This window comes from Xiphias gladius, chromosome 15, assembly GCF_016859285.1.
Source record: "Xiphias gladius isolate SHS-SW01 ecotype Sanya breed wild chromosome 15, ASM1685928v1, whole genome shotgun sequence".
Taxonomy (NCBI): domain Eukaryota; kingdom Metazoa; phylum Chordata; class Actinopteri; order Istiophoriformes; family Xiphiidae; genus Xiphias; species Xiphias gladius.
The window spans coordinates 28,902,863-28,927,189 of record NC_053414.1 but is presented as its reverse complement, the minus strand read 5'-3'; the positions used below and the strand labels follow the sequence as shown (position 1 = coordinate 28,927,189).

The 24,327-nt window shown below is 39.0% G+C and overlaps 1 protein-coding gene across 4 annotated transcripts in view; it reads right to left on the bottom strand.

Annotated features, from left to right (window-relative positions):
• rptor (regulatory associated protein of MTOR, complex 1) overlaps positions 1 to 24,327 on the bottom strand; it is a 182,232-nt gene that overhangs the window by 143,527 nt on the left and 14,378 nt on the right. For all 4 annotated transcript variants that reach the window (XM_040145423.1, XM_040145425.1, XM_040145427.1 and 1 more), the window contains exons 3-4: positions 20,375 to 20,477; positions 18,928 to 19,010 (exon numbers count right to left, since the gene is read on the bottom strand). In XM_040145423.1, coding sequence (XP_040001357.1) covers positions 18,928 to 19,010; positions 20,375 to 20,477 — 186 coding nt within the window. The remainder of the gene's footprint in view (positions 1 to 18,927; positions 19,011 to 20,374; positions 20,478 to 24,327) is intronic.

The following is a 24,327-nucleotide window of genomic DNA, read 5'->3' as shown; positions in this document are numbered from 1 at the left end:
GCACAACCTGGGCAAAAACTAGGCATATTGTACTTCTTTAAAAAAAGTGAAATGTCACCATACACATTTAATACTTTTAAACACCATTTGGTTCTAAGACCCATATCCCTCTGGATTTTTCATCTGAGGGCATGTCCAATTTCCTGAATGTAATTTACGCTGTGCCACCAGAACAGCAGGCACACTGGAAGAGTAGTTAGACCACATGGTAGCACATTACAAGAGTCACTTTGTGTATAGTTACACATTTGTTCAAAGATTATGTACCATGTATCTTTTGTTTCAGGTATGATTTGAAAAGCCTGATGACACTATACGGAAACTAAAACAAAACTTTCTTTGGTTCTAACTTCTTTGGGTTTTTAATGTATTTATGCATTGCATACTGCTGACAGACACTGTTGAAAACTTGCCCAGAGTGACACAGTCATGAGGCATCTAGCGAATGTCAAACTTTTTTGACGAACAAGACTTGCACAAGTCACGGTCAGGTGGTTTGGGATGAGCTGGGGCTGTACTTCTCACATAAGTGTAGCAAAGAGACCCTCTTAAATATGTATTCTGACAGTCTGATTTGAGCCTCTCTCATATCTGACTGGAGTTAGTGCTTTCTGTAAATGGACATCTGTACCAAAAGCATGGCAAAGCTGTGGCATGGCAAAAATGTTTAATATTAATAATTTAATTAAAATATCTCTAATTATTGCAATACTTATCTAATAATTAATGCAGGAACACAGAAATATGATATGAATTAGTGTTATGTCAACTGGAACAGCCAACAGCTTCTAAAATCAATATGCTTTTAAAATAAACTGTGTAGTGAAAAAGATTCTGGATCCTCAAACACCATGATGTTTCTGAATTGGTTCACAAACACATACACAACCATGTCATACACATGCTGGTTACCCAGTACAGTGACTCATGTCTGCCCTGGTTGGATCCCCAACTGAAACCAAGGGCATCAAGTGTATCAATAATATAGCTGATAGATAAATATTACTGAAGAGAGCATAATGGCTGGAAGTCATTGTGTGATAGATGTCCCTTATATAAAGGTGAAGTAAGAAGAAAGGGAAGACTAGATGCAAGGGTCTGATCTTGCTTGAAGCTTCACTGGACCTCTTTGTTGTGTTGTTTCCAATTCAGGGTACAGATTGCCAACATTTGTCAAGTCATAAAAGAAGTTCTGGCCAGCATCAAATAGCTGCTCCATTTGCAAAATACTTAGATCAAAGATCCCAACCAGATTAGGAAAAGAAGGAGACGAAGAAGAAGGAAGATAAAGAAGAAAGTTGCGCTACCAGAATAATTCTGAACAACTTGTCGACTAGGACAGAGAGTGATGGTTGGAATGATGGGGATAACTAAGAGAGTGGAGCAGTAATGACTAGCCCACTGGCTATTACATTGTCTGGAAGAGTTGTCTTTCATGATTTATATAAGATGGTCATGATTCTCTAATGCGATGTCTTCTACAATAAGATCAATCAATTGTATAATGTTTAGTTCTTTGTGCTGTTGAGAAGACACACTTTGTGGCAATAGTCACAGTAATAGTTAAATGACTTTAGGAGGTGAAAGGGAGGCTGCCCAGCCTCCCAGATTTTCAGTCACATAGGCCATAGAGTTGCGAAGTGGGGGGAGCTATTTTGGGTGCCTCTGGTTCTGTAAGTAATAGTTTTACCAATTTTTCCCATACACAATGTTACATGACTCACTTTTGGAGTTCAAAGTTTTCTGAAATACTACCAATCTGATTTGTGCCTTCATGGGTATCATATTATTTTGAGCTATCTGCCATGCCAATATTACTGGTACAACATGATTTCTCAGAAACAAAGTTGAAATCATTAAAACTGGTGCCTATGACATAACTCTATAGGATTGTTACATTATCCAGTAGAGTCCCACATTTAAATGTTAAGATACATTGAGGATATCGTTTAAAGACAAAACTGAAATGAGAACACAGAACAGGGAAAAACACTTCCAGAACAAACAGCCCCTCCCAATTTGCAGCCCTATAGGATATTTAGAAGTATCATTCAACCAGTCCCCTAAGGCAAACAGAAAAATGAGTTGCCTTTGACTTTGTACATCTAGGTATAGTGGTTTCTTTCCAAAGGAGCTGTTGGGTGGGTAGCGCAAGACTGAAAGCAAGTAATGATTAACAGTGTCGGGAGAGAAAGCATTTGATTTTGACAAACGTTGGATCTGGTTTTCAGTGTAACATGAATCCTATAAATTACTCTGAACTGAAAAAAATTGCAGGGTAGAGTTTCTTGTTGTGCAAAATGTGTTCTTACAGATTTTGGTCCAGAAGTCAGGTGTGATGATCTTTGCCCCATTGTGGGTTCAGGAGATGTTTCTGCATGCGGTTCTGAGTCAACATAGAACTCACAATCAAATTTAGATCACAATCATCATGACACCTTCCAGTGAGGTCATGGGAGTCTGAGCAAAAACAGGTAAGAGTGAGAAGTGACGAAACTGAATGAACAGATGAAAGATGAAAAGTGGAAACTTTATCTCCTATGACGCCAAATCTGAACTGATTCAGTCCTTCACTAAATTTGAGACACAAGCAAACTCAATCACAGTCCTCACTATCTCCATTTTATCTTGATGTAATAAACCAGTCTGAGTCTACATTGGATTTTATGATTCTTGTCCTAAAAAGTCTAAGGAAGCCCTCTTTCTTCATTTACACACACACACTTTTGCCCTCTGACATGTTGGAGCATTATGTCTTTCTATTATTTTTAATTAAACCTCTGCTCTGCAGAGAGAGGGGGGAATGTGTAGGAGTGGAAGGAGAGGAGGATGAAAGAGAGATGAGAGCTTTATTGTGGACATGGCCTAAAAGAAAAGCACAGCGGGTAAAGGAGTGCACGGAGGGTAGAGTGAAGTAGTGGAGATGTATAATGATCAACTGTCCACAGCCTATGGCATTCTACAAACCCCTCTAATCCTGAAAAGACTCTCCCTTCCTCTTAATGATGCTGAGGGACAGGGAAGCAGAAAGAAGCCCTGTCAAACTCTGCATGGCTGAGCTTTATGGTTTCTGCCGGATTTCCCTGACTCTCTTATGTTAAGACAACCTGTAATACGGTTCACAGACTGCGTTTGGGCTCTTCAGGAGTGGTCTGTTTCTTGACATAGCTACAAATTTTGTCTGTACAGTAGATGTTATATTGTGAACATATTTAATTCTGTACACAACCAGCATAATGTCCAGGGAAGCATAACTTGCGCACTATCATGGAGAGACTGCAGAGGCGGAGGCTTAGATTTGCTCCTGTATGGTGGCTGGAAAATCAAGGCCATGCTTGACATATATTACAAAAAGAACAAAAAATGAAGTAGAGCCTTTCACTGCTGTGTTTCATTCAGTCAAAAAAGACCATTGAGTCAGAGCCTATTCAACATTTAAGGAGTTCATCTGTAGTATTTTCCTTTTCTATCCTCTTTAATCAAAATATGGGATGTACTACACACTTTACTTAATACAATACCAAAACTTTGTAATCTATACAACCTTAGAAAACAAGAAGACCCATATACCTGACTAAATAAGGTAACAAAACATCTTATATAAAAATATGTTTCATATTTATCTGCCAAATAGGCAAGGTGGCTTATTTTAAAGAGATATGATTTTGATATAAAACTGCAATTTTACAGAAAAAATACACTGAATCAGTGTCAGTGTAATACTGTATTTAAAACACAGCAGAGCATTTGAAGTAGCTTGCCTTGTGGTCCAGCATAGGGCATTCTTTAAATTCACTCTCAGCCTTACCTAATATCAGTAAACTAAGCTAATAATTAAACTTCAGGTGGACACTAGCTAGCAAAGCTGCGCTAATCAGATAATCACAACACCAAAGCACCTCAGAATTAGTGTGTAGAAGTATTCTGAGTTCTACACTGTAGATGGCAAGAATAACGCTATACGGGTTGTGTTTGCATTAATTTGAACGAATTACAAGTTAGTTTGAATTCATTCGAACTTGACCTTTTGAAAGCGAGTGACATCCCTAGCAGGAATGTGTATTGCAGAATCATGCACAACAAAAACAAAATGGGGACTCACTCATAAAAAAGTTACTCCATAGCGCTACGAATGGCTAAGCATTCAACAGGGTACCTTAGACCTGTATCCATTTTAAAAGGTTCTACTGTTGTATCCACTGTACTCCATCAGCTTGGATCCCTTCCTGGAACTGCATTTCGGCACTGCTCAGGAGGTGATACCAAACCCAAGTTCCGGGTACTCCTGGAACAGTTCCAAAGCTGGTTTCTATTTCTACGGTAACACCACTCTGTCATCATCTTTTCGTTTGTATAATTTTTTTTGCGCTGACTGAAAAATTTCTATCTTGAGAGATTCTAAAACATTTTCAAAAAAACTTTATAAAATCTTTTAGAGAAGGATTACATAAGGTCAGAAGATGCCTCACTGTACTACATGACTATGAGCCAGATCATTGAGGTTGATAATTTAGGGGATCTTGACCCCACCTATTTCACTCAGGAAAATTTACAATTTGGAACATCCATAAGTTATCTTACTGTAACTGCACAAACACAAGCAAAACTTACTGCGTCCTCAAAGTAAAGGAGGACCCACATAAAAGGCAGCAGATTTCACTTAAATCCACATCAGTCCCAATATGATAAAAAAGAACCAGCTTCAAAATTTTTCATTTATTCTGGTGTGGCGCTATGGAATTAAAACTTAAGAAAACACACAGACTTAGAGTATCAGCAATACACAAGCAGACTTGTCATTTAATTCAACAGTTCCCAGATGGGTGTTTGATTATCCTATGGAAAAAGTAATTAAATCTGCCCCGCATCATATTTGGATCCTCTTAACAAGCAGTGGCCATCTGCCATTGAAACAAAAAGTCTTTTTATTTCGGGGGTTAAGTGTGATTACATTTAAAGATGGACAGTGAGGCAGAACTCATGTTATAAAATGAGCCCATTAAAAGGCCACCGCTGGTCAGGTCACTGATAAAGATATCCCACACTGCTCTGAGACAGACAGAAACCCTGAGAGGAGAGCAGGCCATTAGAGAGAGAGAGAGAAGGGGGGACGGGGATGCCATTAGCTGAAGATTGAAGGAGTTGAGTGGGACACTAATGATCTATGCAGACAGCTGTCCTAGTAATTAGTGCAGAGGGAGCAGTGCAGGTCCTAGCATTCAGAAGCAATCAAGGCCAGATGAAGGACAGTGGAGTTGACTGACAGTGGGAGAGAATTTGGAATGAAGGATGCTGGGTAACAGCTGACCGAGTGGCTACGTCTCAGTGTTGTGACACAAAGACTTTCTTTTCTGCACTAATGAGAGAGGGGACGATATCACAATCTGCTGAGTGCGTAATTGGAAGAACTCTCTCTTTAATTGAAGCCACTTGAGGAAAAAAAGACTTAATAATAATTAGACAGTGAAGACTTTTAACTGCCATTAAAAGAACAAGGAGTCATGTGTACATTTGCTGTTTCTACTCCAATTATTATTTAAAAACAATAAAAACACCACATCTACATCAAGCTTACTGACAAACAGCTCATTACTTACAATTCATTAGTCATGGTATTAAGCTAAAGCTACTTCTTAATTCTTCCTCATATCTTATTGAAAAACAGAAAATTAAACAATAGCAAAAACTGTGACTAACATTCCACTCTATACATGCAGTACACTCAGTGGAAACTTCTGATAATTAATTGTGCCTGTGTCACAAAATCCTGTGTGTCAGTGTAACTGCAGCAATGACATTAGTCTTTATTAGCATGCTTTGTTGGCAAGGGGGACAAACTGTACAGTTGCAGCAAAAGCGAAAATTTTGTAAGAAAAAAATCTGGCTTTCAGGGGGCACATTTGTGTAACAAAGTGTAAGCAAACATTTTTCTAAGGGTTAGATAAATGCTAAAGTGCCATTTATCTAGAGTTTAAAAGGAGGTGAGCCACAGAAATTTAGCCATTTTAAGAAATACTTCAACAAAAAATTTGCAGCTTGCTCCAAGCAAGCACAAAAATGTTTAGCATCTCTTCTCAAGACCACAAAATCACATCGGCTCGTCCAAGCGAAATAGGTGTGGCCACAATTTAGGTGATGTAGTGACTACTCACAGGGCTAGTTGATGAAATGCTGTAGCTGGTGAGCTGACTATTAACTCACTAGTCAGTCACAATAGATTATGGTACTTCTCTCTATTTACTCTTAACTCTTCTCTTTACTTCCCCCCCTTACATTTCGTTCACTGCACACCATTTCATTCAATAACGAAATTATTGAAGTGGGAACATAAAGCTCTCTGAGATAATGAGGTTGCTAAGGGGGCAGTTAGCAAACTCATTAGCTGGTTAGCTTGGCTTGGTCACTAGTGGGACCTCTGATCAAGGCGATTCCATTGGAATGAATTTATGTTGCTGTAAAATTTCACAGTTTTTAAATCCGGGGATATGTTCAATCCTTAGAGCCCTAGTCAGAGCAAAAAGTGGCACAGAAAAATGTATCCACAGAGCCTTGTGAAAGAAGCATAAAGTGTCTTAGTAAGGAGATGCCAAAACAGCTTCAATGCTTCTTTGCTTTGATTCTACAAGTCTCTGGAACTCTACTGGAGGGATGGAACACCATCTTTTCAAAAGATATTCCCACATTTGGTGTTTTGATGATGGTGGTGGAGAGCGCTGTGTAACATGTTGGTCCAAAATCTCCCATAGGTGTTCAATTGGGATGAGATCTAGTGACTGCGAAGGCAATATTGTATAATTCACATCATTTCCATACTCATCAAACCATTCAGTCACCCCTCGTGCCCTATGGATGGAGGCATTGTCATCCTGTTTTCTCCACTCATTTTCATATTTTTCCTTTAATTTATCACCTGCCTCTATTTAACAATTACTGGATTCAGGAAATAAAAACACAAGTTTGAAAAAAGTGAAAAAATGTTTTAGAAACAAGACAAATCAAGGTGATAACAGAAAAGGACTGTTAATATTCAGATTTGGACTCCACAAATCGGAACACTTAAACCAGTCAATTTTTGTGTGTTAACTAGCGTTTTTTTTTCATAGTCTGTATTTTTTAATTGGATTTTGTTTTGACTTTTGAAGAGTACAATCGATGGTATGAAGTGATATATCTCACGGTATGTAGGAGCTTCATCATAACTAATCCACCCTAAACCAGAGGCTTACTCTTCACAATGACATACATGAATGTTTAAGGAGCTCTAGCGAAATGGCATGTGCATTCATCCATATGGGTAAAAGTGGGCTCAGTGGTTAATATGCAGTGAATAAGCAGATGTAAAAGTTGCGTGTACTAACAATTCCTTGACAGGGCAAATGTTTCAGTGACCACACATACAGACATATTGTCACACCAATCAGTGGACACATGACGGCTACTGGAAGAGACAGATCTGACTGCCACATGTTCTTGAACATTGGCCAAGCAGTTCAGCATGCAAACTGTACTATAAAAATTTCCCTGTTACAGCTGCATAATAATAGCTTAAAGGGTTTTTTAAATTACACAGTGATATTGATTAGTGAATGAATTAGTTGTGATGATCAGAGGAAATAATATTTCTTGATTGCATTTTTTGTAATTTAACATACTGACAAGTTCTACCTTTGAAATTTCGATATAACACTATAGGACTTAAATGCTTTTCATAATCCTTCCCAAAGGAAAGTTGCCAAATGTGCTCTATGTGACAAAAAAGAAAAAAAATCTACATTTTCATTTGCCATTCCCCTGGGGACTGGACAATTTTGAGAGACACTTGAACTCAAAGCACAGAAGAAGAAGAATTAATATTAAAGCTATAGGTTGCTGCGTAGAGCTGTGTTAAAAATAAAAGACAGTAACATGTAGACTATAAACTCTGGATGATCAATATGCAGAAGAAAAAAAACTTGGTGGCAGGCAGCGAAGTCACTCGGATGAGCCGCTAAGACACAAAAATGTCTTGGTGGATGGGCCATTTTTTGTCATCGCTTTGTTCCTCCACACAAAAATTAAATTCAGAAAGTCCTATGCTGATTGGATCTACCCTAGATGCACCAGTGTCCAAACTCTGCTCAACTGGAAGCTTGTTGGATTGGCATGCACAAGCAGTCACAGTGACTCATTCTTACACATCAAAAGAAAAAATAGCTGAATGAAGGGTAGGTGATGTACCTTTAATCTCTGTCCACTGAGTCACATCCTGGCCTCATGTGTTGTCCCCTCCTGCTCTGCATCCTCTCCAGAAGACTGATGCCAGCACATGCATACACATTTAATATGGTCCTCAAAGCATACACACACAGACCCAGGATGTAATGATAATAGTCACACACTCGCCATTTGTCTCCGAGCACAGCTCGATGAGTGCAGAACCAGATAGGTCAGCCACAGTGGAGACAGCAGCATGGCAAGAACAATCCATTACACTGCTGCATAGGGCACATACGTGCACATACCAGCACACTTTACTCACAGGTTGCTTTTACAATTACAAGAACAGTCTTGCCCTTTTCACTAAATTGGTCTCCTTTTGAGCAATAAAAACTTCCTTAATGTAACAAATTATTTTATGCTCAACAATAATGGCTCAGTTCCATCAAATGCCTCGGCAAGCAATGCCAGTGAGATACACAGCTGTTAACAGCAGAGTCAATATTTATGTTATCAATTACACCTGTGTGCCTTGGGCTATACAATATTCTGAATTCTTGCTAGAATCTTTGTTTTTCTCACCAGTCTCTACTTTGCCGAAAGCCTGTGAATCTCCTTCATCCCAGCTAATGGAAACACACTTAATTGTATTCATCCTTTTTTCTGTTTGTTATTTACTTAGAGCTGCATTAATCAGTATTTTTATGCTAGCAATGGAGGAAATTACTACATCTAATGTGACAGGTATTATTCACAATGACAAACCCACATAAAATCACCAACTGAATCTGAAGTTACCCTAATTTCTGTGTGTTTTAACAACTTTCAGCTCAATGTGTTGGTTTTACTGTCCGCAAATTTACTGTCACCAAAACGGAGTTAAAATAATAGCGAATATCGGACCTACATTTGGCAAGTGTCTAGACAGACACCTCAAAATGAGTGCTAATTATGGTCAATGTCTGCTGGATGTGTAAACAAGAATTTGTTGGCTAACACGTTTGTCACAGCAACTTTATAAGGTGATAATACATGTATGTGACGTTTAAAGTGACACTATGTAAGGGAAAGAATGTGTTATCACTCATACCAATACGAATGAGAAGTTGCATTTATAAGAAAGAAAAATGCACCCTTGCTCATTTCAGTACAATCAGTTTAATTGGCCTGGTATGACCAGTAGATTATGGTGGCTAATAATACTAACACAATCAGATAGATATTTCTATATAACAGACATTACAGTCATTGCCCTGACTTCATGACTCTACACTACATTTTACCACGTTTGACATTTGTGGCCACAGTTCAGCAAAGGTTGCATAGGCAGTGACAGGGAGAATCAGATCATAAGTCAGTTTCCTACAACCAGTCAACACAAAGTACAGACTCAATCAGCAGACACTGTTGAAAAAAGGGGTAATAATTAACAGAATATTCTAAGTGATTTGGCATAATGCCGGCTTATCAGTGTTTAATAGTCTTCATCCGCTCACTCTTTTATGCGTTCGTCATATTGCAAATACTGGACATAACTTCTAATAGCCGACGAGAAGCATTTGAGAGCTCTCTCCCTCTCTATGTTCTCCTGGCCCATGGCACAGTTTGGATACATTGTTGAACATTTTTCATTTCTAATTAATTTCCGGTTTCTGTGTGACACACATGCAAATATAATGTGTCCGGTGTTCTGTCATGACTAGCCACACCTGTCAGGACTAGTCACACAACATTCAGTCACACAGACATTAATGACAGGTGGTCTTGGTGACATAATATTGGACACAAAACACAAAATACTGACACCATTAGAATGGTGATTATACTACACTGTATACTGTCAAAACCAACCAAAAACTGCAGCACTGTGCATATACCATGACGTGCATTTCACACAAAGCTAATATTGAGAAAAAAAATACTCCAGAAAAACCGCTGCTTTACATCATCATAAAGCTGTCTTCTTACCATTATCAGAAGAGAATGAAGAAACGAAAACAAACGATTTCTAAAGAATGGGAGATTAACTGTCTCGGTATGGGAGCAATGATCAGTGAAACATTATTGCTTCACTCACATGAGAACCCACTTGCCACAAACCCCAAGGCCATTTTGGGTTCCAACCCAAAGCACTACGCCAATTGTAAAAAACACCAACCATTCTGCAACACTTCGACATCACCACAATCTGGAGTTAATCCCCATCTAACCATCAACACAAGATGGCTTCGGGTCTCCAAATGGTCATCTATTGGGATGTTTACGCATCAGTAAAAGGACTGATCAATAATTCTCTCTCTCTGTCTGTCCCTCGGGGAAAATGGCAGCAGTGAACTGTAGCCTTCCTCATAAGCACATTGTTTATAGATGTATTGGTGGGATGTCTATAAGTCTTCCATTGGGCTAATGGTTTTCTCTATGGCTCCTACTGGACTGAGTGCATGAGCAGAGGCGAGGGGAAATCATTAAGACGGTTTCCGCATCACGTTATTCACTCTGCAGGTTCCCGCACACAGTGGTTGTCAACTGAAATCAAATTGGGTCAAACTGATCTGGTAGCTGTGAGGGAGGAATAATGTAGCAGTGGAGTGGTGTTATTATTATGGAGTTGTTATTGAGTTGGAAGTGTGGAGAGGAAGTACTGATGCTCTATAACCACCAAAGCCAGGAAATGATCAACTTATTTTTACAGAATCCGCCACAATGTTTCTGTCTTGTCCAAAATTCAAAACGGAAATCAGAATGTGTGAAAATGATTCGCGTTTATGTTTGGAAATTGGGTTCATTTCATGACAGTGCCACTCACTCCTACGCTGAGCTTGAATGCTTTGTCAGAACACATTCGCACATTTCCCTACTGCTGGCCACACAGCAGCTGCACAAGACTGTTATCATCACATGATTTGGGTAGTTGTTATTATCCTCACATGATTTTTCTTTTCTTCTTTTGTGTGAAACCTCCCATGAAAACATAGGAGTGCTTTCCACAAAATACCAAACATGTGAGTTGAACTACTGTATTCCTTTAAAAATAATCTCATCACTGCTACAGTATCAGCTAAAAAAAGGACAGTTTTTAAAATTCTTATAATTATTACAGAAGGTTACGTTCCATCCAGTCCTGCACTTTTTTGTCAGTGAGTCGTGAGGGCAGCTTCACAAACTCTATTAGAAAGGGGTTACCTCAAGACACATGGGTGCGCCACTGCTGGAAATTCCCCTGCCATTTCACCATGGTTGCGTCTCAGTTTCTGTTAGCAAAGATTGTGAAAAAGCAAATTCCTTGCATAGAAAAAACCACGATGCCACAAATTTATGTGTTATCTTAGTCCCTCCCAAGCTTCACACTGTCACTGTCCCCAATGTCTCTCCTGTAATAAAAACGCTGGGCTAAACGAGTAACCATACTGGTAGTCAAGGTTGCTGAAAACCATTGATAACAAGTGCAGAGCCAACACATTAAGCCAACACATTCATACCATAAAGTAAAAGGGTATACTTTCTGCCTAGACCTTTTGAACTGCGGACGTGTCAGGAAAAGTACCAGTCTAACCTTTCCTAATAATGATGGCTCAGTTTCATTAAATGTAGCAGTAACTGGCTCGTTATTAATGTTATCAATTGCACCTAAGCTTTTCCACACTGAAGAAGCTGTGATTTTACTGAGTAGAGATCTATGGTATATCACATATAAATAAATCAATAGATCAATATACTCTCTAACTGCGTTCACCTATACAGTAGGTACAATGGGCTTTTGATTCAACTGATTTGTTTGCTTTTACACAGAATTAAAAAAAAAAAAAGATCTCTTATCTTTCGCTCCACAGAAATCATGTCTCTTTGATTGGCAGACAATGACCTCTAATAATGGACTTGGTTATTGGCAATGGAATATAGACCAATTGTAAACATTAAAATTTCATGTGGGTGGACCCTGTTAGAGATGTACTCAACTTGTAAATAATAATGGCCTGAGAAATTAATTGTTTGGAAAACTGCTGTCAGTGCTGTCTGGTAGATGGAAAATTGGTCCACTTTACTGAGACTCACTGACTTTGTAATAGGGATAGCTACCGAGAACCAGATTTAAACTAGCACCAGTTCCTGATTGGTCAGAACTATAATACTGCTAACTGGTCAGTCAGTGCTGCAATTAGTATTTGAACCTCATCCGTTGATTCAGTTCACATTAGGCTTTCTCAGTTTGCCTACAGTTAAAATTAACCTTAAGTGTCCATTAATTGATTATTAATTTATTAGCATCATGCTACTTGGTTGTGGTTCTGTTTACACTGTGTGGAATGTAGTTTTAATGGACAGCTTCAAATGTTCCAGAGAATGGGCTAACTGTAGCAAAACAAATTAAGTTGGCAAGTGGCTCCAATGGCCAGAATAACATGATGAGTCCACATCAAGACAAGTTAATACTCATTATCAGATAAACCAATCAGTTTAAAGCAGTATTCTCACAATTAATGTCATTTCCATAAAGTCAATGGTCAAAATCAAGGCAGCAGAAATATCTTGATTTTTGTGGCTAAAACTCCAAAAACGCTGGATCCTGTATTTCCCATGATGTAACTCAACTGCAGCTTTATTTCGACCCTCCCTGCCTGATAAATGCCCATGTCTTTCAAACTTTGTGACCCCAGTTTGTAATCCATACTTTCCATTAAAAATTTTAAGTCACAAGTTCAATTCGAGAAAAACCTCAATTACATCATCAGGGTTATTTTCTTAGATTTTAGCCATTTTCTGCCAGAGGACATGAGACAACTATTTTCACAGACCGAGTAGTGCTCCTCGTGATGAGTAAGCTCAACTTCATGTGTCAAATCAGTGGAGTATCCTAACGATACTCATTCCTTCTCTCTTGTTTTTCCATTTGGGCTGAACACAAAGACTAAATAAGCACTGAATAAGATTTGCCTTTTTTGTTACGGAAATGATGGATGATGTTAGTTATGTAAGTGGCATCTGTTAATGTTGACACATTTGGCACAAATAACAGCTGACCCACTCATGATGGTCATTGCTGTACAATAGTGAAAAGTGTTGTTATGGCCTCTCAGTATCATGGTAATGTTACATTAATCAAGCCTAAAAATCGTGTAACACCGTTACCGTCTATACATTGAAGTCCTTCACTTGTAACCACACTGTTGTATAGTTTGGTGTTTCCAGGGTGTTAAGAGAAAATCTCAAAGCTAATCAGTGGCAAAGTGTTTGAGCTGCAGCTCACCGATACATAATGTAGACAGTTAGCCGTGTGGACGGCAGGGGTTCACAGGCTGCAGCCAGGCAGGAGAGGAGAATACAGGGAGAAATGGAGAGATGTAGAATAGCACATAGACAAAGAAAAAAGACAGACCAAAGGGAGAAATTATAATTATATGTGACATGCAGAAAGAAAATGAAAGAAAACAAGTGAGGCTTAAAAGAGAATAGGAGAGCAGAGGAGGCATGTTGAGCTGGAAAACTCAAAGAGAAATTGAAAGCAAAGTAAGGTATCGCATTAACTTGTAGCTTCTTAATGCTTTTGCATTCAAACCAAAGCAGACCCTTAGTTGGATCCACTCTGAGCTCTAATATACCACAATAAAGACACATTCAATAAAGCACAGAACAGCAGAGCAAGGGTCGCCTTTGGATGAAGCTCAACAACAAAGATGGCTGACGAATAAAAGGATGATGGTGAGGAATATACATACTGAACAACAGAACCATAAGAAAGCTGTGAGTTTGTAAGTGAAGTAAGAGTACTAAAATGATTTTTTATGCTGGCATGGGGCCACATGGTGCCATTACAGCCATCAAAAGTGTCCATTTGTAACTACAGTCATCCTGTACACACACAATATAAACCACATGCACAACATCACTATTTCTAAAATGGAATGTGATGCCCATTACCTGTTTATAAATGAAACACTGGATACATTTGACTGGCAATACGAGGCTAAATGACACCCATGCTGGAAAAGAAATCCAGACTCAAGCTGAAACTGTCCATGAGGTAAAAAGTACCCCGAGGAGACTGCAAAGTCAAAAACAAAAAACAACAATATCTGGGTTAAGGCTTTGGGAGAAAAACATGCCTAATATATCAAACTTGAGTATAATAACTGGCACAAGCTTATTATGTGGCAGTATCACAAATAAGTGAGAGTATGAGAACATTAGCTGCCTGTGTGCCCACAGCCAACAGCAGCCACACACATCAGCCCTACTGCCAGGCATCAGGTGTCACCTTCAATCACGCTCTTTATCACTGACTGCCTTCTAGCATGCTATGCTAACGCTACAGGTGAGGAACCCACACACAACAGAAAACAGAATCTGTGTGAGGCGAGCTATACAGACAGCCGGCAAGAAAACACAAAGAGGATTTAAAAAAACTAGTGCTGAAATGGTTAACTGATTCATTGATCGTTATTTCAGTCATTTATTGAGGACAAAGATGAACATTCACTTTTTATGGCTTCTTCAAATGTCAGGGTTTAAAATGATTGACTAAACATAATTATCATATACTTTTAAGTTGGTCAAACAAACCAAACTATATTAAGATGCTACAATATTACAATATGAAGATGTGGTGGTCACTTTTCACAATGTTTTCACATTGTTTTGATTTCATTGTTCTAATACTGGAAAAAAATTATCTATAGATTAATTGTAATAATGATAATGATAACTATTTACAGCCCGAATATGAAATGTGAAGATCCAAGACCACAGTTACAAAAATAACTCAAATGAAGTTTAGAATCCTTAAGATTTCAGTCTTGGTTGAGTTGGCAACAGTTCAGTTCATCACTGATAACAGCATACACTCCATGAGCAGCAGCTCTGTCAGAAATACAACAGAATCCTCATCAGATGGAGGGCTGCCTGCCTTCCTAAATAGGTTGGAACAAGGAGCTCATGATCTGTCTTCAAATCGCGAAATTGAGATTCATTTTAAATGGATTACTTAAAAAATTTGAATAGTTATGTCATTCATAAGTAGACATTCTGACCTTTTCTTTATTTTGATGTAATAACGTGTATTTTTTTCTTGTATTAAATTGTGATTATTGTTTTATTTTATTAATTGTATTTACTTTTGCTTTCAGATACTTTTACATTTTAGTTCCATTTATTTTTGCCTTGATCATTGAATATCTGAGAAGACATAATGGTACAAACAAAGTAAGTATGGACACAAGAGCCTTGATTGAGAAAAATGGAACACTTTGATGTGGAGTGGAAAACAATCAAGAAAGGTCAGAGAGAGACAGAGACAGAGAGACAGAGAGAGAGAGAGCGAGAGATTAAAAAGAGCAAGAGGGAGCGTTGGTAGAGAAAGCGAGTGGGCAACAGCCAAGATGCTGTTTGCCTCTCTCTCTTTTGGCCATGAGGGTTAATGTAAGGGTACAAACCAAAACACAGAATTAATTTGTGACGGCAGGGTGGCACAGCTAACCTCCCTGAGCAGCTCAACTGATGTGAACACCGCTCTTGCATACCAACACCACAGGCAATATGCCTGAAACGTGACAAAACAGGTTTTAGCTTAGCTCTTAGATCTATATTTACCAAATCTTGTCAGCTGAAATGAATTTATTACAAGAATTTCATTGTGGTGACATAGCAGCTAAATAGCTGCAGTGTAATTGATTGCTTTGTGAACAGTTTACGTAAGGTGTGTTGGCGAACACTGTTCTTTGGTGGTGCTGCAGAGCTGTGAATCCTCAGGCTGGAAAAAAAGGAACAGCTTTCTCACCCTCCCACTCCTCCTCCTGCACTCCTACCACCATTTGCTGCTGACCCCCCAGGTCAGCCGAGTCCAAGCCTACATTTCTTCAGCTGCTCTCTCGTGGGATGTCTCTTCCTCCACCTCCTCTTACCTTATGCGTTACTTCTGTACTGTCTTACCAAACAGCCACACTTGTTTTGTTTTTGTTTTTTCATTCCCCAGCTACTATTACACTAAAGTTACCATGCGGATTACCAACCTGTCTCTTTTTTTTACCTTTAGTCTTTCAGTTTTGCCTTTCCACATGGACCAAAGAAATCCTCGGTCCTCTTCTACCTATCCTTCAGAGGCCATGTTCAGACTGAAAGCTGAACACGGCCATGGTGGTTTGAAATGCAGTTCAAATCCAATTTTTGCAAATGCAACTCTGCTCAACCACTGGGATCAGATATTAAGTGTCTGCTTAGCAAGAAGCACAGAGAAAAAAATACGGAGGACAGCTACAATGTGAGTCCAGTGCCAGCTAACATGGTATATACCACCATGCACTGTTGTCATCTTTTGCCAAAAATGTATTCTATAGTGTGAATGATATTTACATAAAACTAGTTGAAATAAGAAAGTCTTCTTACTTAATGCTTAGTTACCTTCAACATGGTAGTCAGAAGATGTACTCTTCCTCCAAATTTACATCAAATGCAATAAGTCAGCAGCACATTAATAGTGTGGAATCCTCCATCCATTCAACCTTCACAGTCTCCGATCGCACTTACAAGTGTCACTTTTGTAAGACCCAGCTTAGAATTCCCCAAAGTGTATTATAGGAGAGGTTGAGCACCTCCACTGACACCATACAAAAATTAATACAATTTTCTGAAATGAAATATTAACCTTTCAAGGAAAAGAACAGGGGCACCATTTCCCGAAGAAAACGCCACCCTTTTAATGAGGGTGACTCTTTGTTATTTAGGCTGTCGTCTACTAGCTAAACTGATCCCGAGATGAGAAGCTTCAGAATCTTGGTGGCTTAGCACATCAGCGAAACAGTTTCCTGAGGAAAAACTTTAAGCAGCACAACTGTCTTTCTCAGACAAACTAAGCTCAGAAATTCAGTGGACAAAAACAGCTTTTGAGTAGGCCCTATAAGATGTTGGAAGAAAACGCAAGTGTTTTATTTATCGATTCATTTATCTATTGCTTTATTTGCACATAGTGCCACCAGAAAGCACATAAAACTGGGTCTTCATCAATCTTTACAGATATGGATAATAGCATAAAAAGTCAATTTCCAACCACCTGTTTTTATGTGCATTTTCAATTTGTGCATTAAAAAAATGAAATTGAAATGAGAGTTCAAAAACATGGTTGAAATATTGTTAAAAAAAAAAGTGAGGAGGCTGTAATGTTTCTCAAATTAATATCTGAAACAGACATAAATGTCATATTTCCATTGCAATTTCCACTTAATTTTCCAGCACTCTTTTAATCACATCATCTCATTGTGACCTGTTCTCCTGCAATGGTTTTAACGGCACCGACTGGAGAATTAGCACCGACAGCTGTTTATCTCGATGAACCAACTCTTAATATTCACATTACAGTAGTGAACGGAAACAGACAACAATCTGTACTCTCATTTTTCTGTTGCAGATTTTCTGGAAATTCGTTTAAAATTTACACTAAAATTGGATGGAAACTTTGCTAAAGACAGTAAGAGACGTGAGCTCCTGTAGGGCAGCAACTAATGATTATTTCCATTACTGATTGAGCTGGCTATCAATGAAGTTTTTGTCTTAAAATGTCAGAAAATGGTGAAAAATGCCCTTTGCAGTTTCAGTCTTTTCTTCAGCCTATGTTATGTCCTCCGGTCCATCTCTTATCATTTACTCTCCATCTCTGCTTCTCCTCACAGCCTGAAATCCTTTCCTCTTCTAGACTTTCAGTTGTCTCACATCATCAGGGTCCTATCTTAACGTAGGAGTGTGTTTATGAATGATGGAGGGGCTGCCCATGCCATCCGCTCCAGCACGGAGGCTCCAGTGGTCAGAGGCCAAGCGGCTGCTCAAAGAGGACAACAGATCGAGGAGCCTCTGGGAAAACACTGAGTTTGCTTACAGCTAGGAGCCAAGGAGAAGTGCCGCTGCTGGCAATGATATAAGTTTATGTGTGTGTAGATGTATTCCTAACAGATGAATTTACAAGAAAATATGATGTATCTGTTTTAAAAAAAACAACAACTATGAATCACTGTCAACAGCGTGTGGGTGTTTTGTTGGCACAGTGCATACAGGAAGAGTATTAGAGCTGACACAGTGAGATATCTAAAATAAATCCATTCAACCTCTTACACATTCAAATGATCACCAAATGTAAACACGGTGAATTAGGAGTTACCATGGCAGCTCGAGGAAAGGTGTCTTCATGCTCACATACATCAAAATGTTTTTGCAACTTCACACACTGAACAAGCTAATATGTGCAAGTTGTCACAACTTTACTCAGGTTTCATCTTGTCAAGAGGTGTGTTTGTCACACTTGTACACATGAGAGAGTAGACACTGATGTCCATGAAGTGATACCAGAAGAAAACTAGATTGGAGGCAATAGCTGACACTGTTCATAAAGCCTCTTCTGACACATTACTACTACCACCATCAGTTAGGTTTGCAGAATTGGCAAACCTGAAAGACACTCTGGACAGTCAAGATAGTCTTCCAAAATCTATACAACAACTTCTAAAACATCTTTGAAAAAGGCTTAGAATGGCTTAACGGATGCCAAATCAATCAGTGATAATATGATATGACCAAGTTCCTGGAGTGCCTATGATTCTTTTTATTTGTTTTCTAAGTGTTTTATCGGAAGCATTTCATCCATATGTGTATGTACTAAAATATGCAGAGTTATGAGTGTGTGTACGCGGTCACGGTATCATTATAAGAACATATAAGAGAAAGAGGGAGGCTGGTTCATGTGAACCCACTCACCCTGGGTTGCCAGTTTTCATATTGCTTCTGCAGGTTGGCCCCGATGGTCTCCAGGGCTTTCTGTGGACTCATCGACAGAGGATCTGGCAAGCAAACGCAGACTGTAAACACTCTGCGATCACAAACATACCACACAACATTCGTAGCAAAGTGAAACCATCTTCACTCAATCTGGACGTTACAAACCAGCCATAATTATATTATTCCCCACACACATTTCCATTACGTTATTATGTTTTTAGCTGGCAGTCTTATCCAGAACATTGTAGTTTATCCTTTCAGCATCAATGGACATTTTTTTATTAAATCAAAAGCAGGGTCTGAAAAAATAGCAGCAGACCCTAAGTTTGAAAAATTGATGAGAGTAAATCAATACGGCATGAAGAATAGCCGAATATAGATTGAGGACAGATCAAATTGTGCTCAGCAGGCAGATTATTAGCAAGTTTGCAGGAGATACTGATATGCTTAATGCGGAGAAATAAACCACTGCTCTTATCATGAACAAGGCCTTTTTACACTGCATTATCAAAACAAAATTATGTGTTTGACGAGTCAAATCATGACTTCCACGTCATTTTCGAGGGAAAATGGTACTACAAGCAATTTCAAAATACAAAATAATAATTCCTTTTTTTTTAAATTGGGAATTATCTACAATCTCTATATTTATTTTTCCCAAATTGGACATGAAGAAATATTAAATAAGATGCATGATACAAGAGTGTCCTGTAAGAAACCTATCTTACTGTTGTGTATTGCTACAGTAAGGCCGCTACCTACACCATGTTACAATTTCCTTTTATGGTGCCACTTTATAAAAGAAGAAGAAAAACCACACACACCATGGCCACTTAAGTCCTTCTATTAGCATATAGAAGGAGCACATATCGTAAATTAAACTGTGTGGTGCATTTTAGCACATTTCCTCTGCCTTTACCTCTTAATGTCCCCAAAAAACTGTCTCAAAAACCAAGTGGCAGATCTGCACAGTGTCCTCAGAAGCCGCTTGGAAAGTTAAGAAACTTTAAGAACTGTGTTCACTCTTTAATGTGCTTCCCTCACTCCTAAGAGTCAGGGAGTCTCCAGGGAGCTAAACAATGGTTTTGAGGTTCCTATACTATGGAGATGGTTCCCTTGTTTTTGTTCTGTGTTATGTCATGTGGTTGTGGTGAGGGCAGACTGCTTCATCCTTAGTTGACAGAGGCCTTATGAATTGAGCTCCCATGTGAAAGACAGAGCATATCCATAAATGCTTCAAAGTAAAAGCTAAACTTTTACTACTATGGACTACTGAGAAATTGCATTAGCTTCAATGTCAGTGGCACTATACATGTTCTAGAAGAGCTTTAATGGAGAGAGAGAGAGAGAGAGCGGGAAAAAAAGTGTTTTGTTTGGGTGCTTGTTCATTCAATGTCATGTTTGGGCTCTGTGTGGACTCACTCACCTATCCAGCACTCCAGTCTTGCGCAGGGGGAGGTCTTGACCACATCAGGAGGGTCCACTCCCACGTTGAGACACAACACCAGCGCTACACTCACAGTCTTCATCTGGGAGAGAAGACATGGGACACCACATTATCCTCTCATCACTCATCAGTGCTCACATCGAAACAAAGTAGTGGATTTACTTTTAATGCTTTTCAAAAGCACATTAAATCTTTATTTTTCTGAGATACTGGACTGAGCATGCTTCTATTCAGGTCCATCCTGGGGGTAAACCACATTCTGCTGCTTCTGGCCAATGATGACCCAGTTAAGTTAAATGTCTTCCCCTTGGCAAAACTCAACAGTAGTTACTCAGAAAGGGGATTTAATCGCTGCCACCTTCCACATTTTCCCATCTGATGCAGGGATTCCAACCACAAAAATACCACTCACTATATCTATGTACAGATACTCCATTAAGGAATCAATATTAACTTATAGAAAATAAGGAGCAGATAAAGCAAAGGCTTATTTTTAGATAAATAAATGTCGAAATAGGACAGAAGCATTGCAACAACAGACTGATACCATACCAGGTAATGAACCCTAACACAAAAGATCACTGTGGCAGGAAGTGAGAGGAAAAAAAACCACAGGCCATCGAAATAGAACAATTGATCCATGGGTTATGAGGCAATCCTGATCACTCCACTTTTACTGTGAGCACCTTTACCCAGCAAGGTTCCATCAGATGTTACCCTAACCCCCAGTTGTCAGGTTTGACAATAAGTGAACATTTTTGACAGATCACCTCAGATCAACATCAACAAATAAGTCAGGACATATCATTCTCAGTTAGAAGTTAGTTTTTTTTCCCACCAAGGCAGAATTCTTTTAAGCAGTGGCTGCAAAGTAGACAAGACAGTTACAGACAGAGGAGAAATATTATGTGATGATGAAAGAAACTTTGTCTCGTACAGTCTTTATTACAGCCATCAATCGTGACAACATATCTTGTGTTTGTACAGTGTATAGTGTGTCAACATTAATGCTGTCTTAAATAGTAAGACATGGGTTGTTCTATCAGCAGGGTGTAATGTCTAGGTATTCTTTTGGTTTTATTTCTTGTTTTACTGGTCCATAACTTCCTCATTTGTGGCACTGATACTAGCCATGGACTCCATTGAGTAAGCAGGACAACTGTTTGTTGATGGCACTGCTTGACCCAAGCTGACGGGTCAGTGTTTCATCATCATGTCACTTTGTGAATCAAAGCCTGATAGCATTTACTGTGGGACAGATGGTGCTCGAACTTCATGAGGCCTTGTGCGTCGTCTTGGCTTCAATTAGCAGTAGGTTAGCTACCTACTATGTAACACAGGGCTCAGTTCCTTCTTGCAGCTCATTGGGTACAGTTTTGCTGAAATCAGGTAAAATCAAGCAGGGCTCCACATATACATTTAGGGACAGACAAAAATTGTAGGGGCCCAGTTATTATTTTTAAGAAATAACATTAATGCATCTCTTTTTTTAAAGAGTAAACATTTGACATTAAACATGCAGTGTGCCTAAGGCTTGGGGGAAGATTGAGCTCGTGGAGAAAAAAAATTTGAAAGAGGTACTACAGACCTAAGGAAGGACAGAGATGCATTGCGTTTCATGAAAGAATTCGTTTTCAAACAGCATAGAGTTTATTAGTTAACTTTAGGCTTTTGTAAATGCCCTGCTGTTCGCAAAACACAGAAAAAGTTTTATAAAAACACATTTATTGAGAGATATATTCGTTCGATAGTTTACACACGTACAACAATTCCATGTAGGTCAATGCAATAGTGTCAAGTGACCTTTTGCAAGTCGTGCTAGATATTGTCTCTGTATGTAATGTAGACCTATAGAGCATGTGTTGTGTGTGTATGTTGGGTTACGTGACATCCTGTGGCTGAGCAGCATAACGAAGGCTGTTGTTGTGAGGGTAATTAAGGCACGCTCTGCTTTCCCACCAACAGGGTAAAAGGTCAGTGTGCTAGTGGGACGCAGCAGGACAAGACTCAACCTGTACATGTATCCGCACACACAAAAGTAGACTGCAGCATACCACCTCATTCATTTCCACCTGACCTCCTCACCCTTCACCCTTTTCCCACCCCATGTTTGGTAAAATTTCCATTTATTCCTGATGAATGGGAACTGATGCACAGGTTTTCTGCCTGGGTAAAAAAATGTATGCACCAAAAAACCCAGAAAAACAGTGAAGAATGAAACTAAGGTTAGGGCTCCATCTCAGAATTTACACATTTTACTGGTGTGTGATATTCCTGAACAAGACTAAGAGGCTACAGCCTTGCTAGCAGCTCTGGGGAGCTGTTCATTTTGTCAGTGGTGCTTTGAACTAAATGCTAACGTCAGCTTGCTAACATGCTCACAATGACAATGCTAAAATGCTGATGTTTAGCATGTATAATGTTTACCAAGTTCACCATCTTAGATAAGTGTGTTTGCATGCTAACATTTATCGCTACACATAAAGTACAATACAACACAGTATTGGCCAAATTTAAATTTTGACCAGACAGTGAGCTGGATGAAAAGTCAGGGGCTCACCAAAGTTATGGCACTTCACCGTGAGAGGGAGACAAATTCCAAGGCAATCCCTCCAATACTTGTTAAGATATTCCAGTCTGGACCAAAGTGGTGGACCGAATGACCAACCAACTGACCAACTCTGCCATCTCTACTGCTGGCACTTTTACAATGGGTGGACAAAATAACTGAAGCAACTGATCAAAAAGGGCAGTCATTTTCCAGCAATGGTTAAACTGTACTAGCAGTTTGTGCTTTAACAAAGGTCTAAGAATCCTTGCTTATATATATGAAGCCAATCAAATATGCCTAAGATGTTTAGCCAAAAATTGTCCAAGAGGCCAGAGCCAAAGTGCAAGAGCATGGGTCCTAAAAAGACCAAGAGTCTCCAGCAACACTCTGTGAGGTGTCATTGACATGTGACAGTGCTAACAGGCTAATGTTTAGCAGATACAATGCTTACCATGTTCAAAATCTTAGTAAAAATGTCACATTTTATTACCAGTTATTGCAGAAAAACAGGTCATTCCAGAAGGTTCAAATGTATTTCTGGGGAAAGGATGCCTCGAATATACATTTGTCTATTCCCACTTTTGGATCTGTACTGGTATCATTAAATCAAATAATAGCTCAAGAGTTGTTTCATAAACACTGGAAAAGTCTAAAAAGTGCTAAAAGTCTACCGTGGTTTCCCTAGCCACCAGATCTAAAACTCGGTTTCAGGGGAAATACTGTAAAGATTTTCACTTCCTTCATCCTTCAAAGAACTTCAAAGAATGATCCAATGTGACACACAGGTCCTACCCAAATAACAAAAAAGTGAATGAAGACTCAAGTTATTTGGTAACTAAAGGGTGGCCCTACTGCTTATTAAGCACTTGACAGTTTTTACTGATATTCTTTCAGTTCACACCATGAGGTGTTTCCCATTATCTTGTCCAAACCTCTGCATTTTTCCTTCACACTTGTTAAAGAAAGGTGTGATAGAGTTAGATCCTCTGCTGACAGAAGGAACACCTTATTGCCCATAATTTTACTCTGCATTAGATCAGAAGTGTCTTCTCCTTATGCAATACACAAGTGTATGTCATATGAATAAAAACACAATGTGCACTTTTAAAAAACTGAGAGAATGAGTTCAACTGGCTCAACTAGAGGATTTTGCTGTTAATATGCATGTAAGTGTGCCTGTTCTCTGTCAGCTCTACAGGGGCTGCAAAATATCTACACCAATAACCAGGGAAAAGACATTTATATCTAAAACATATCACAAAGACACAGACTCACTCAACTCGGAAGAACCAGGCAGGTTTGCCCTTTAAAATACAACAGCAGAAAAGAGAGCACACTTTAGAGATGTATTAATGAAAAGCCCAGAGAGAGAGAAAAGATG